The following is a 15,430-nucleotide window of genomic DNA, read 5'->3' on the forward strand; positions in this document are numbered from 1 at the left end:
GCGGCATTATTAACAATCTTTTCAAGAAGATACAAAAAATTGATACGAGTGTTTCCCTGATTCTTTATTCTGATAGTTTAGTACATTTGTTTTGCGGTAGGGATTTTTTACACACGTCCAATTCTGGCCAGAATAATATATTGAATAATTCAATAATTTAAAATGAATTTTATAATTAAAATGAAAACATCGCTATATTATGCTCCTCACATTCATCAATACTTCCATTGAAGTCATTTATGTTTACTTTCAATTTCCTTATTATTTTGAAGGTTCACAAATGGATTTAAGATTCAATTAACAATTCTGTGAATTGACATTTTCACATTAAAGCCAAGTTGAATAAAAGACTTTATATGAGTTTTGTGATGTCTTCATTTAAGAGCCCAACTGTGTTTTACCTTTCTGCTAATAAACAAATAACGAAAGTTTATGAGTGCAATGGTAAGAGTAATTTAAAAAGGTAACAGATGGAATGGTCCATTTCACAAGGCAAATGGAACATTCCATCTGTCACCGAATGAAATTATTCTTTCCATTGCACGAATGTGAAACATTCATCATTGCTTAATACAACACCTGAATAAATCCTCGTCATCTTTTTGGTCAGAGCCAAATCGTTAGATGGAACTTCTATTTACCGTGGAATAGAACTATTCTTGCGGTGTGGCCGAGCACTGGGTCGGGACGAATAATTCAATGCCATGTGATCAACGACCAACACCCACCAATTTTACATGTAGATAATGAGAATTTCTTCAGGCGTAAATCGGGCGTTGTATAACATAAAATATTTACAGAGTGTGGTTCTGTTTAAAGGCACGTAGGAACATTTGAGATTACCCGAAAATGTACCTACTGATTTTAACCAGTTTGCGTCGGAGGACATGATAACACACACTTGCTGTTTTTATACACAGGCACAGCTGACGGGTTAACATGGGGGTTATACAGGTAGGATGTAGCCTACTGATATCAGAAACACACAACGTAAAAGACAGAAACGTCAGGTATTTTTTGTTAAGATGTCTAGGTTTGTACACTAAAACAATGTTACCCTCAATGCTCAATATTAGGACCTCTTAACAAGAGACCGATTTCTCTTTCTGCACGATACCAACGTTGTTGGCGACTCGGCTGAGCATGGCTTCCACTTTCTCTAAGGGAAGCTTGTCGCATTTATCGACCCATGCCCTAAGCAGATGCTTCGAGATCGGAAAGGCTTCCTGCCCCTTCAGATTGATAGGTTTGGACCTGCTTTCGTCCTGGCCCAGCGGTCGTTCCGCATCCAGGGTGACGGTAAAGATCAGCGCCGCGTCTTTGTAGCGCGCGTCGTCATTTTCGCAGTAGCTGTGGAAGAGGAGAATGGAGCACGGCGGAAGGGCGTCCAGGTTAAAAACGATGGCCACTTTCTCACCACCCTCGAAGCCTGCACTCAAACGCCTGTCTATTTCTTCTTTCGCGTCGTGGGCGTTCCGATTCTCGTACTCTTTGCCGTTGATCGGAGTCACGCCAGTGCGTTTTCCCGGCAGAGTTTTGGCGAGAACGGACCCAAGTTGCTTCGCAAGGCACTCATTGCTTTTGGCCGCGTCGGGTCGGCTGCCGACCAGCAGAACGATTGGCGCGATCGGCTCTGAGCCTTGGGCCAGGTGATCTTCGACCGTTGCCTCGACCATGTCCCAGAAATGTTCCTCCTGAGCTGGAAACGAACTCTTCAACATCTGCATGCGTTGTGCGAAATCCGGCTGAGTTACCGATTTGGGTTGGCTGACATCCATAAACCAGTAGACGTACACAAGAGCAAGGAAAGCCAAAGAAACTGCTGCGAGTGCGACATACACAAACACTCCCACAGATTTAGAGTCTTGATTCGTTTTAGCTCTCTCATATTGTGACTTCTTAAGCCCAGTTACAACTGAAGTCTTTTCTTTCGTCAGTTTCGTAGACTCTTTTCTCTTTGTGTCAACGTCGGCTTGTGCAGTTTTCAGTGGTTCTCGCCTCAGTCCCGTCTGGTCCTTTCTCCCTTTACGATTGTCACTCTGTGATAAGTTCCGGGTTCCGATGAAGGGTTGCGTCTTCTCTCCCCTACGACTGGGACGATCACATGATCCAACGTAGCTCAGATCTTGGTCGAAACTTTCATCGGCTTGCTTTGTGCTGTCCGTCAGGTTACTCCCCCGCCAGTCGGGTTCATCTTCGCCACTCGATTCATCTCTACTCTTCAGGCCCCCCTCTGGTTTCCCTTCTCTGCTCCTGACCCTGTTTCTGAGATCTTTTCGACCGAGTTTTGGCGAGGAGTGCTCTCGGAAGAATCCTTCGCTCGTCTCTTCTGTCTTTGCTTGCGCCATTTCTTTTTTTTTGCTCTGGGAACGTGTCCTCATTGACATTCTGAAAAGTAAAAAAAAAGGGATGTTTCTTAGCTCTTAAACTCACTAAAAATAAACAGAACAACATAAACCAATTTGTTTTTCATTATTCTCATTTCAAAAAGTACAAATGTACCAGTGTTACGACCCATAGTGAAATGGCCCCCCCCCCCAACTAAACTGGGATCATCGCCTTGCAAGTTGCAGCAATTCATTAATTTAATCCTTTGACATTGTCGGATTGCACTAAACACAAAATACAGGCCTAGTATTACATGTATTATGGTTGGTATAACTTATAATAAGGTTAAGTGGAAAGAATGTTGCAACCTGACGCTACTTCAGCGGTTGTGTACAAAGTCTATGGAAAGTCAAAAAAAAAAATTAAGACTTAAGGGGTAAGTAGCTATTTCCTAACAAAATTGGAAATATTTCTCAATCCCAGATTCACGTTTTATCGTCATTTTTGCAATGACTGACCTTCATTGAGATGATATATGAAGAAAAAAGCAGCGTGAGGTTGCAACATTCTTTCCGGTTTAAAGGGAATATACATCATTTGCTTTTGCTGTAATTTTCAGAAATGGATGGAATTGGGGGGTTGGAAATATAAAGCAAATATAGTTACACTGACTTTTTGGAGGTTTTGGGTTCGAAAATGCTATAAAAACCAAGAAAAACGATCATTTTCCTGTAGTCTGGTTCCCTGACTCCATATAAGAAGAAACAGAGCAGTTTACATACATTGGGGAATTGTAAGGTCAGGGAACCAGTCTAGCTGGCTCGTACCCGTTCATAGATTTGTAATCGATTGCAAACAAGTGCAATGGTCAATTGGGGCCAGTATTTGAAAAAAAGCCAGTTGTTTCCAACGCTGATCGGCCGATCAGCGTTGGAAATTGATACAAAAATACCACTTTTCTTGAAAATGACAGTATACCAGGTGCCATAATTTTACAGGATGCTTTAGACTGTCATTTACCAACATCCTATTAAGGTATTTCGTAAAAACTTGGTAATTTTATTTTTCGATGTTTGCAAATGTTGTATATTCCCTTTAAGTTAAAAGTTATGCAAGATTATGTCCGTTTTTCTACCTTGCTACGTTATACAAATGCGGCAGCCTATTGTCCTGCAGTATCACGCCTATGTTTTATTCATTGATTGGAAAATTTTGTAATATTTTCGCCGAATAATTTCGGTGAAAAAATCAGGCCTCATTTTTCAAACACTGAATGGCCAACACAATAAAGTGTAGATCTGATTAGAGGCTACAGTTCTGTCCAATCTTGGGAACAATCAAAGCAAAATTCTTACCTGAGAATTGAAGATAAAAATGAGAAAATTTTTGTAACACTGCACAATAGTTTCTCATCAGAAAACGGGACTTCCCCACGATTTTGCGCGCACAGCCACAGGCGGGAGAGGGCGCTGCTGCTCCAGGCCAGATGATCCTCAAGTAAACAGAGAAGTGAGCGTGTGGAACTCTCAGAAAGTCACTGTTTTCGGTACGTTATGTCTCGAAAAACATGATGAAATTGATATATTGTTTCAAAAGAAATTGCGTGTATTGTGTTCATATGCCTCGTATGTCGTACACGTTCCAAATTATTCAAGTAACGCCTGTGTGTAGGCCTAACGAATTTTGTTTTTCCACAATCTGTTCGCTTACGACACGTGAACGTGGCTTGTAAACTACGCCACGCTCTTGTGGTAGCAGACCAGTAAATAAACTTCCATAGACCCCAATGGTAAATGCTCCCACTTCAAAAATTCGGGAAAAATACTCACAACTCTCCAAGGTGTTCGAGACGCACATCAAATTAAAGCTTATTTCATCATCTTTCATTTTCTTTTCAATTTTCGGGGAGTCAACTGATGACTTTTAGGGGAAATTTCCATCTGAAGATGATCACCCCTGAAAATAGTCCTGAAGCCCATCGCCATTTTGAAAAACGATGCCTACACTCCATTGCAAAATAGAGCGCTTTTAGGGTCCAAATTACATCAAAATTACACAGAACTGCAAGCTCCCAGTCCTGTGCACGGCTTCCACCCATATTTTTTACAAACCCTCAAGTTCATGGCCCAAAGCATGCCCAAATACCGAAGATTTTGAGGGCATGCAAATCGTGATTTGGCCGGCGCAGGCAATTTCGGACCGATTTACTGGTCTGCACCCTATAGAGAAGCGAGGTTTTGAAAAATTTCCCCAAACCACTTGTACGGCACGAGGAAGGATGGATGACTCATATTTCATCAAAAAATTGCAAGAAAAAAAATCTCTGACTGCGATTTCTGGCCTGAAAATAAGCCCTCTGTTTGCGGCTACCTTACTGTAGGGCGCCCCCAACGGGCGTTAATTGAGTTTTTGTTCTTTCCGACCCCAAATTACCCCCCCCCCCCCTTGTTCGCTCGAAATTGCTGTGATCGGACGACGGTCCATCGGCCCTATTCAGATTTTGGGCGCATTTGTTGCGGAACCGCCATTGGTGACCCCTTTTGAAACGCTGCCCCCCCCCCCCCCCAGGTTCCGCCCCCCTGAAAAAAAAACACTCCGCAAACATTTGACAACAACGATGGAAGGCGCCATTTTGAAACTACAGGTAGCAGACCAGTAAATAAACTTCCATAGACCCCAATGGTAAATGCTCCCACTTCAAAAATTCGGGAAAAATACTCACAACTCTCCAAGGTGTTCGAGACGCACATCAAATTAAAGCTTATTTCATCATCTTTCATTTTCTTTTCAATTTTCGGGGGGTCAACTGATGACTTTTAGGGGAAATTTCCATCTGAAGATGATCACCCCTGAAAATAGTCCTGAAGCCCATCGCCATTTTGAAAAACGATGCCTACACTCCATTGCAAAATAGAGCGCTTTTAGGGTCCAAATTACATCAAAATTACACAGAACTGCAAGCTCCCAGTCCTGTGCACGGCTTCCACCCATATTTTTTACAAACCCTCAAGTTCATGGCCCAAAGCATGCCCAAATACCGAAGATTTTGAGGGCATGCAAATCGTGATTTGGCCGGCGCAGGCAATTTCGGACCGATTTACTGGTCTGCACCCTATATACATGTTCGAACCAAACGAAATCGCGACGTCCATTGACTTTTTGTGTACATCCGGGTTATTTTAAGCGAGATACAATCTTTTGACATTGAAAACTCGGGTTTCATGTTCTGACATCACACGCCATTTTATGAGCTACGACCCTGTTGCACGGACACAATGATGTTGGGATACCAAACTCGCTTAAATGCTGGTTTTGTTTAAGAACCTTGCCAACTGGATGTACAAATTGCCGATTGGTTTCATTATTTTTCTCCAGACACCGGTTTTGCACGATGTCGCTCCCAAGTTTGGCCACCGTCTTTGCTAGGCAGCTGCGGTCACTGGCCGCAGCCTCCAAGATGGTCCACCACCGCAGCAGCAGCAGCAGCAACAGCGGGAAATTCACCGACCGATTTCAGAAAGACTTAAAAACCTCCTTCAGCTTGACGGACAGGGAGGGTTTGGACGAGCGGAACCGACCGCCTCACGAGACGGACGTTCTCATCATCGGGGGCGGGGTCGTGGGGTCCAGCATCGCCTACCACTTGAAGAGGGATGCGGAGGCGGGGCTTAACGTGACGGTTGTCGAGCGAGACTGCATGGTGAGGGCGCACTTCAAATTTTTAAGACCCTTGAAAGGCATATGATCATTGGCATTCGGTGTAAAAAGTAAAAGTAAAGTCTGTCACGAGCCAATGTAGCCCATCAGGCCAGCGCTTATCTCCGGTTTCAGTAGCATGAAACGACTGAGAATATTTCTACTTCTCCTGGACGGGATGCTAGTCCATCGCAGGTTACTCCCCAGCTAATGCCGGTACCCATTTTATACTCCTGGGTGGAGAAAGGCAAGTGGGGGTAAAGTGGCTTTCCCAAGGACACAACATATTGCCAGCAGTAGGATATGAACCCCCTGAACCTCTGATCATGAATGGATGAGTCCTTACCACTAGGCCACGCTCCCCACATTGCATTTGTTGTTATTTCACGAAATGGACCGATTTTAGGGTTATTAATTTATAGGAGATATCATTCCACTGAGCTGTGTATAAAAACAGCCAGTGCGTGTTAAAGGGAATGTACATCATTGGCAATTGCTGTAATTTTCAGAAATGAACTATTTGAGGGGTTAGTATAATAGATCAAATATTGTTACACTGACATGTTTGAAGTTTTGTGTTCGAAAATGCTGGAAAAACTAAGAAAAACAAAAATGTTCGAGGAGTCTGGTTCCCTGACGCCACTAAAGATGAAATGGATCAATTTATAGATGCCAGAAAATTGTAAGGTAATGGAACCACTCTAGCTGGCCTGCACCCGTTCATGAACATGTAACCAATAGCAAACAAAATTTGGACTGAACAAAAATGATAAATTGGAGCAGTAGTTGAGAAATAGTCAGGATTTTCCTACGGTGGTCGGCCGACCACCGTTGGAAATTTATACAAAATACCAATTTTCTTGAAAATGACTTCACACCTGGTGCCATAATTTTACAGGATGCTATAAACTGTCATTTACCAACATCCTAGTAAGGTTTTTCGTAAAAAAAGGGTAGTTTTGTTTTCCGGTGTTTGCAAATGTTGTATATTCCCTTTAATACATCCTCTGACGCGAAATGATTAAGTTTGAACATTGCCTTTTATCTTAAATGCATTCAGATCAATGTTAAAGCTCTATATCCCCATGTTTACATGCTTGCATTTGATTAGAAAATACAGAAATCTTGAAGAGTCATTTAATTTTTGTTTCCTTTTTTTTTGTTTTTTGGCAGTACACAAGAGCATCGACAACTCTCTCCGTGGGGGGCATCCGGCAGCAATTCTCAATTCCTGCCAACGTGGAAATGTCGATGTACAGTGTGGAGTTTATTAAGACTATAAAGGTATGTCTTTAAAATTATATAATCGGAGGCTACTTCAACCTTAATATGGATTTAGGGTTCCCATCCATTCTGGAAATCGGGGAAACCTTGAAAATTAGTTTCCACCTTTCCCAGTCAGGGAAAACGGAGACGCAGTAGAGCCAAATGCACAGAAAAAAAATTATTTAAGATGGCACCGATTTGAGAACAGGGTGAGGAAACACTCCTTTTCTAACCAAAATGCTGTTAAGATGCTGTTAAAGATTCTGTCATTAGTACCAAAAGAAGATTGCTGAAGTTTGCAGAAGTAAACTATGTAAAATCTAAAGAAGAAAAAAAAAGAAGAACAACGGAAAAAAAGTTTTTCCAGTTGGAGATTTTACAAGATTCCCAAAATGTTGTGATAACGGCTTGTGGCGACTGGCGATAGAGATTCATTGTGATATCGCCCTATTTTGGCCGGTGATTGCATATCTAATGTACAGTAGACTCCGGCTAAACCGACATCGCACAACTCATCAAATCGCTCAAGTCGGCCCTCTAACTAAAGTCCCAATTGAATTTGTTATTTCTAAGTCGGCTTTTATAAGTCGCCATTTCACTCAAGTTGTCGTGTTACTCTCGTTCCCCTTTCCATAAAAAGCATTACAAAATCCTTTGTGTAAGTCAGCATTCAACAAATCACGCAATGGCAACGACTTCCTGTACTGCGGTTGGCAAAGTGTCGATTGAAAAGTGGTTTGGCACGGCCCGTGATTGCTGCATGCATCGGTGTCGAAAAAGGGTGTCCTACTGCATACATCGCATATATGCATCGCAAGCATATCAATACCAGTACCCCCTCTTGGCTGTACGCATGCGCTCTGTCCATTGTGGGGGTCGTCTTATTGAATGACTACGGCTGCAGTCAATGCCTGCGTGGTATATACCGGACCACGCATGCATTTAATTCGTTACTGTGCACGTACATAATTATGTATCATGCTCTCCACTATCAATACCCCAAATGTGATGATACAATTCGAGCATTAATTTGCTGGATTCAACTCAAGCATTAAGGAGATAATCCAGGGTAAATCGAAGCCAATTAGTGCAATGAATCATGTGTGCAAAAGACCATTCATGTAAGTCGGCAAAATGACGACTTACAGCAGATGTCGACATTTGCGTAAGTCGTCACAAATTCTTGGGTCCCGAGAGTGCCGACTTAGCCGGAGTTTAATGTACGTGCATAACAACATTGTCTTGGCTCAAAACTATAGTTTGACTTTGACGATTTGTCTGTTTTAGGAGCATCTCTGTGTGGACGATGCAGACCCCCCGGACGTCCAGTTCAATCAAGGAGGTTACCTCATCCTCGCTACGGAGAAAGGAGTCGACCAGATGCGGGAAAATCACAAAATACAAAAGTGAGAGTCCCAATCTCATATAAACCCTAATCCTTGAGGGCACATAGGATCATTTGCCTTTTGTGCATTTTCTTCGTTTCTAAAACTAACACCACTCAAAATCCAAATAATTAATGTTCAAAAGCTAAACCTGTTGAAGTTTCAGCTCAGTGGATTTACACATTTTCGAGAAAATTGTTAAAAAAACAAGGACCACCCTTTGATCACGAAACACTATTTCATCAATTCATCTGTTTAGTTCCAAAATCAGTCAATTGACTGATCGTTGGAAATCACCTGCATTTCTTGATTTCTTCTCAACGATGGCAAACCAGACGGAATAGTTTCATGGGGTGTTTAGTACCAGTACAATAAAGGCCAAAAAAAAATAGTTCTGCTTCCGATTACATGGCATTTGAAAAGAGGGAAGGTAGGTAGGGAATTTTTTGGGGGGCCAATTTTTGTGTGTGTACCATCATATGGAGAAGTCTGCGTGTAGTCAAGGGTAAAAGGTAGAAATTGATGGTTTTGGGTGTTTTTTCCCTTCTCATTTTTCCCATAACAAATTTAGGGTAGGGGCTGTCAGAATAGGGTGGGTAGGCAAACCGGAACCAGAATTTTTTTTTTTTTTTTGGCCGAAGTACTAGCTGGACAAAGTCAGCCACATTTCATCAATCACACTGCTTCCAATGCATGCTTTGCTTTAGGCCTCCAGGCCCAAGTCCATCATACTCCATCAATATTTAGTCAAACCAGGCCTGTAGGACCAAGCCCCCCCAAATCCACCAAAATGGGGGATGGATTTTGATGGAGCCAGGGCGGTTAAGGTTAATCCAAGTTAGCTTTTTTTATAATAAGTTGGTACATGTAGGTTACTTTTGGGATGAATGCAAATGATCCTTTATGCCTTTAACGCTATTAGGCTCCAGGGTATGTCATGTATGTTAGCTAGAAACCCTGCCATACAATGCAACACTTGTCCAAGTTACAGGCCTGCCCAGTGCAGCAAGATCCATCAGGCCAAAAGTCTCAAGGCCAAACTGCCTCAGAGTCTGTGGTCACTGAATGCAGCAGGATACAACTGTGGCATTGTTCAATGGGACTACAATCCCGGCCAAATCTCGCTGGGCCCCCAACCCCCCAGCCCCCGCTCAATGTTGTCTCTCATTGCGCGGTGTGTGCTCCATCCGCTGGAGAGAACAACATTGACCGGGGGAGCGGGGGAGTTGGTGACCGTTAGAGGCTAAGGTTCTTTCCAAGTGTCCCAACCATTTTGGCCGGGATTGTAGCTCTCATTATCTCGGAAGCGGCCGTTTATGCACTGGTGTTGGTAGCTGAATGCATCAAAGTGCACTAGACTTTCCACTTGATGTTAGGCAGGGTTAGGGTTAAGGAATTACCAATAAATTCGCCAAACTCAAGTACCATGAAGGAATTGAAATGGCACATTCTCTTTATACATCCAAAGGGGCATGATGAAACCCCAACCTTACAGATGTAATTTGAAAAAGTGTCAAAGCTCCTTTCTCATTTTGGCTATATTTTATTTTATTTATTTTATTTCAGCCACATCCAACAGCGCAAGCGCCAAGAACAGGATGGATAAATGGAGAGAAGACAATGAGAAGAAGTTACAGTTTTAGAGGTGGGAGGAAAAGCCCAGAAGAATATTCTGGGGAAAACCCACGGAATCAGGCAGGGACTGTAAACCCAATCCACATATTGGCCCAGGCGGGATTCGAACCCGGGTCACAGCGGTGGAAGGCGAGGAAAGTACCGCTACGCCAACCTGACTCCCTATTTTCCTCAACATTCGAAAACATTTTCAATATCTGTTTTTTAATTTGATGATTGTTATTTTCTTGTCAAATTATTTGAATAGAGAGTGCGGTGCGATGGTCAACCTTATGACAGCGAAACAGTTGAAGAGCAAATTCCCCTGGATAAACACCGAAGGCATAGCGCTCGCATCCTACGGTGGGTCAAAGTTGCCATTCAGCAAATTTTACGAAAACAATGTGTGCCGCTTATATCGCCTTCTACCAAAGCTACAATCCTGGCCAAATCTTGCTGGGCCCCCAACCCCCGGCCCCCGCTCAATAGTCAATACTGTCTCTCATGACGCGGTGTGTGCTCCATCAGCTGGAGAGAACAACATTGACCGGGGGAGCGGGGATGGGTGATGACTTTCCTCGCCTTCCACCGCTGTGACCCGGGTCCCTGCTAAGGAAGTGTCCCAACCATTTTGGCCGGGATTGTAGGTCTCAAAGCGCATTTTGACTCTCAAAGACAACATTTTAAAACTGTATTTGTGTTTTAAAAATCCATAACTGGAAAATTGCGTGAGCAATATGAATGATTATCAATCAAAAGAAAGCTTACCAATTGGGCTTTCCGGCACCCCGCAGATCTTTAATTAAACAATATAGGCGATGTGGTCCAGCGGTTACGGTGTTCGACTCAGGTGCCATGGTACGTGGGTTCGAACCCCGACGGTGAACATGGTCCTCGTGTTCTTGGGCCAGACACTTTACTACGATTGCCTCTCTCCACCCAGGAGTATAAATGGGTACCTGTGAAGGTAGAGACGAAATTGCGCCGATCTCAAGCTGCTGCTTCAAAAACCTCAGCTCTGACCCCAGTTTTATATTTTCACCTCTAAAATGTCCCAAAACAAAGTTGGTGTTTAAAAAAACCCACACTTTTAGCATGTTTAGTCGTCCCTTATAGTATACAAAGTGTTACTTAAAATCTTGAATCAAAATTGTAATGCACGGTGAATCCTACAGTTCTCCAAACTTTTTGTTATTGTAGGATACGACAATGAGGGCTGGTTTGATCCCTGGTCACTTTTGAAGGCTTTCAAGGAGAAGGCACTCTCTCTTGGAGCACAGTACATCCATGGAGAGGTGACGGGATTTGACATCTCCAAGGTACCCCGGGCAGGGGCGGAGATGGCTTACTACACCGGGAGTGGGCGGAGAGTCAAAACAGTCAAGGTCAGTCATATATACGGGAGGAGTATGTCTCAAAATTGAATGTAATACTCAGTCTTGTATTAGAGTCCGTCACAAGTCCTCACAAGTTTTCAGAAGTCCTCACACGTCCCTCACAGGTCCCTCACAGGTCCCTCACAGGTCCCTCACACGTCCCTCACAGGTCCCTCACAGGTCCCTCACAGGTCCTCACAGGTCGTTACAAGTCCTAAAAAGTCCACACAGGGGCCTCTTAGTTCCTGACAAGTTCTTGCAAGTCCTCACAGGTCCTCACAAGTCATCACATGTCCTCACAAGTCATCACATGTCCTCACCATTCCTCACAGGTCCCTCACAGGTCCTCACAGGTCGTTACAAGTCCTAAAAAGTCCACACAGGGGCCTCTTAGTTCCTGACAAGTTCTTGCAAGTCCTCACAGGTCCTCACAAGTCATCACATGTCCTCACAAGTCATCACATGTCCTCACCATTCCTCACAGGTCCCTCACAGGTCCTCACAGGTCGTTACAAGTCCTAAAAAGTCCACACAGGGGCCTCCTAGTTCCTGACAAGTTCTTGCAAGTCCTCACAGGTCCTCACAAGTCATCACATGTCCTCACAAGTCATCACATGTCCTCACCATTCCTCACAGGTCCCTCACAGGTCCTCACAGGTCGTTACAAGTCCTAAAAAGTCCACACAGGGGCCTCCTAGTTCCTGACAAGTTCTTGCAAGTCCTCACAGGTCCTCACAAGTCATCACATGTCCTCACAAGTCATCACATGTCCTCACCATTCCTCACAGGTCCCTCACAGGTCCTCACAGGTCGTTACAAGTCCTAAAAAGTCCACACAGGGGCCTCCTAGTTCCTGACAAGTTCTTGCAAGTCCTCACAGGTCCTCACAAGTCATCACATGTCCTCACAAGTCATCACATGTCCTCACCATTCCTCACAGGTCCCTCACAGGTCCTCACAGGTCGTTACAAGTCCTAAAAAGTCCACACAGGGGCCTCTTAGTTCCTGACAAGTTCTTGCAAGTCCTCACAAGTCATCACATGTCCTCACCATTCTTCACAAGTCGTCACAGGTCCTCACTGGTCCTCTCATTAATGAATTGGTGTACTCAGCTAAACATCTCAAGAAGTTTGGATCCAAATCGTCAGTTTCAGTTGTCCATAACCCACAGGTACGGCTGCCTAACAGCCCCGAAACGATCCCCATCAAGTGCTCCATGGTGGTCATAGCTGCCGGACCCTGGTCCGGGGAAGTGGCCGAGCTCTTGGACATCGGCAAAGGCTCCGAGGAGGATCTCTTGCACCGGTGCCTCCCCGTCTGCCCCCGGAAACGCTACGTCTACATGTTTCACGCTCCGGATGGGCCGGGCCTGGATTGCCCCTTGTTTGTCGATCCCGTGGGCTTTTATTGCAGGAGGGAAGGGTTCGGCGGGAACTACTTGTGCGGCCGTGGTCCGGAAGGAGAGGTAAGCTTTCTTACGCATTCTCTGTGAGAAAACTGAGGGCCTAGTGACCTCTCCCATGAGATTCAGGGAGTGGGACCTTACATGCGCCCATAGACAAGCTATACAGGGTGAGTTAAAAAAAAAAAACCCCAAATGTCGGGACCACTGTTTTAGTGAAGTTCTGAATGTAGCTCTTTCAAAATCTAGGATATGAAAGCTCAATTCATAAGCTTTCCTTTAGCACAAGAATTATTCAAATCACTCATGTACTTTTCAAGTTACAGACTTTTAAACCTAAGCACCGTTTTGAAGTTCTGTCCACGGATCACATGAGTGTTCTTTCAGCAAAACGAAAACATATCACATAGGGATGTGTGTGAATTGTTTTCGTTTTGCTGACAGAACGCACACCTTTTGTGTGATATATGACCTAGACTGGTTCCCTGTCCATCCTCTGCATACTGCGGGGATTAGTCTCGGAGACCATCGCAAGTTGAATTTGAACGTATTCGCACACCGACGACGCCTGACGCTCGCACGAAGATGCGGTGGCTATAGCTTTTGCACATTCAGGAAGTCGTGCGAAGTATGCGCACGCTGTGTTTCCCGTCCACGGAGCTCTTAAAAGAGGTAAAAACGCGCCCTCTTTTGTTGGCGCACGGAGCCCGTTGTTGCTCTTTGATCCTGGTATACCATAAGGCCATTGTGCATAAACTGGTTTAGTGAAATGTGACAAAAACATTCCTTTGCTAATGGTCATACCCTGTTATTTTTTACTGGACTTGGGAATAATTATTCTCGTTTTTTTTTCTTTTTTTTTGGAGGAGGACGAGCCCAACACAGACAACTTGCAAGTCGATTATGACTTCTTTGAAACGAACATTTGGCCACATCTGGCCCACAGAGTTCCTGCATTTGAAAATCTGAAGGTATGTTTGAAATGCAGTTTGGTAATAATTTGTTTATACTTAATTTTTAATTATCTGTCTAATATCCCCCCCCCTTCCCTCCAAACCCCCCCCCCCCAAAAAAAGGGGACATTCTCCTTTCTCTACTTGCCCTTAAGTTCTTAATTTCTTTCTAATTTTCTTAATTTACCCTGACTCGATCTCCTTAGGAATTTTGTTGGAGTCATAGTCGAGTAAGATCAGATCACAAGTCATCACAAGTCATCACAAGTCAGATGACAAGTCGGATCACAAGTCATCATCAGGTCAAATCACAAGTAATCACAAGTCAAATCACAAGTCATCACAAGTCAGATCACAAGTCAATCACAAGTCAAATCACAAGTCATCATAAGTCAAATCATCAGGTCAAATCACAAGTAAGATCACAAGTCAAATCACAAGTCAGATCACAAGTCAATCACAAGTCAACCCACAAGTCTTCATACATGTAAGTCAAGCCATCACAAGTCAGATCACAAGTCATCACAAGTCAAATCATAAGTTGCATCACAAGTCATCACAAGTGAACTGGGGATGTCACAGCTCAAAGGAATAGCTTAAGACTTGAAACTGAAAGGTTACGATTGACTTTTGATGGAAATTTACTCCAACTCTTTCACTTTTTGTCCTCCGATCTTGACGATCAGATCAAAAGTGCCTGGGCCGGTTTCTACGACTACAACACCCTGGACCAGAACGCCATTATCGGCAACCATCCGGCGTACCCCAACCTGTACATGGCCACGGGATTCAGCGGGCACGGAATTCAACAGTCGCCCGCTGTCGGGCTGGCAATCAGCGACTTGATCCTGCAGGGGAAGTTCTGCACGCTGGATCTGTCCGACTTCAGCTTTGACCGCGTCATGCAGAACGAACCCTTCAAAGAGAAGTGCATCTATTGAAGTACGGAGGCGAGGAGGGGCGGTTTGGGTAGGAGTGGTTGCTTTTTTGGGGGGGGGGGGATGGGCATGGGAGGTGGTAAGACAAAGGGAAAGTGGAAGATAATGACCTAATTGGGGTTGATGGCATAGCAACCGGACCACACACCAGCAGAAGCCCTTTTCACACTAGAGCCTCTTAACCTTGGGTGAACCCAGTGCCGCTACGGGTTGAGTTTTTTATTTTTCAACCCTGTGTTCAACCCCGCATTGTTCACACTTGTTTCATGCAAATCAAGCTTGTCATGCTCAGTTACGTACTACTGTTTTGAACCCTGGCAAGAATTTCAACCCGGGTTGAAAATCTCAACCCTGGTCTGGAGCAGGGTTGGGTTCAACCCGGGGCGAAATCAGTCTCGGGGTTGACGCATGGTTGACGCAGGGTTGAAATTCTTCAAGTGTGAAACTGTTCTTGTTTTCAACCCTGTGTCAA

At 44.1% G+C, this 15,430-nt stretch overlaps 2 protein-coding genes across 2 annotated transcripts; one reads left to right on the forward strand and one right to left on the reverse strand.

Annotated features, from left to right (window-relative positions):
- Positions 1-47: 47 nt before the first annotated feature.
- On the reverse strand, positions 48-3,808 carry LOC119720184 (torsin-1A-interacting protein 1-like). Its single transcript, XM_038189753.1, has 2 exons — positions 3,684-3,808; positions 48-2,388 (listed from the first exon to the last, which is right to left on the reverse strand). The coding sequence occupies exon 2, from the start codon at positions 2,385-2,387 to the stop codon at positions 1,083-1,085; it is 1,305 nt and encodes a 434-aa protein (XP_038045681.1). The 5' UTR covers position 2,388; positions 3,684-3,808; the 3' UTR covers positions 48-1,082.
- Positions 3,793-15,176, forward strand: LOC119720183 (FAD-dependent oxidoreductase domain-containing protein 1-like). Its single transcript, XM_038189751.1, has 9 exons — positions 3,793-3,874; positions 5,704-6,028; positions 7,198-7,308; positions 8,578-8,696; positions 10,558-10,652; positions 11,490-11,674; positions 12,837-13,130; positions 13,934-14,038; positions 14,707-15,176. Exons 2-9 carry the CDS (start codon positions 5,720-5,722, stop codon positions 14,959-14,961), a joined length of 1,473 nt encoding a protein of 490 aa, XP_038045679.1. The 5' UTR covers positions 3,793-3,874; positions 5,704-5,719; the 3' UTR covers positions 14,962-15,176.
- Positions 15,177-15,430: the final 254 nt, after the last annotated feature.

The sequence above is a fragment of the Patiria miniata genome, unplaced genomic scaffold (assembly GCF_015706575.1).
Source record: "Patiria miniata isolate m_02_andy unplaced genomic scaffold, ASM1570657v1 HiC_scaffold_9, whole genome shotgun sequence".
Classification (NCBI taxonomy): Eukaryota; Metazoa; Echinodermata; class Asteroidea; order Valvatida; family Asterinidae; genus Patiria; species Patiria miniata.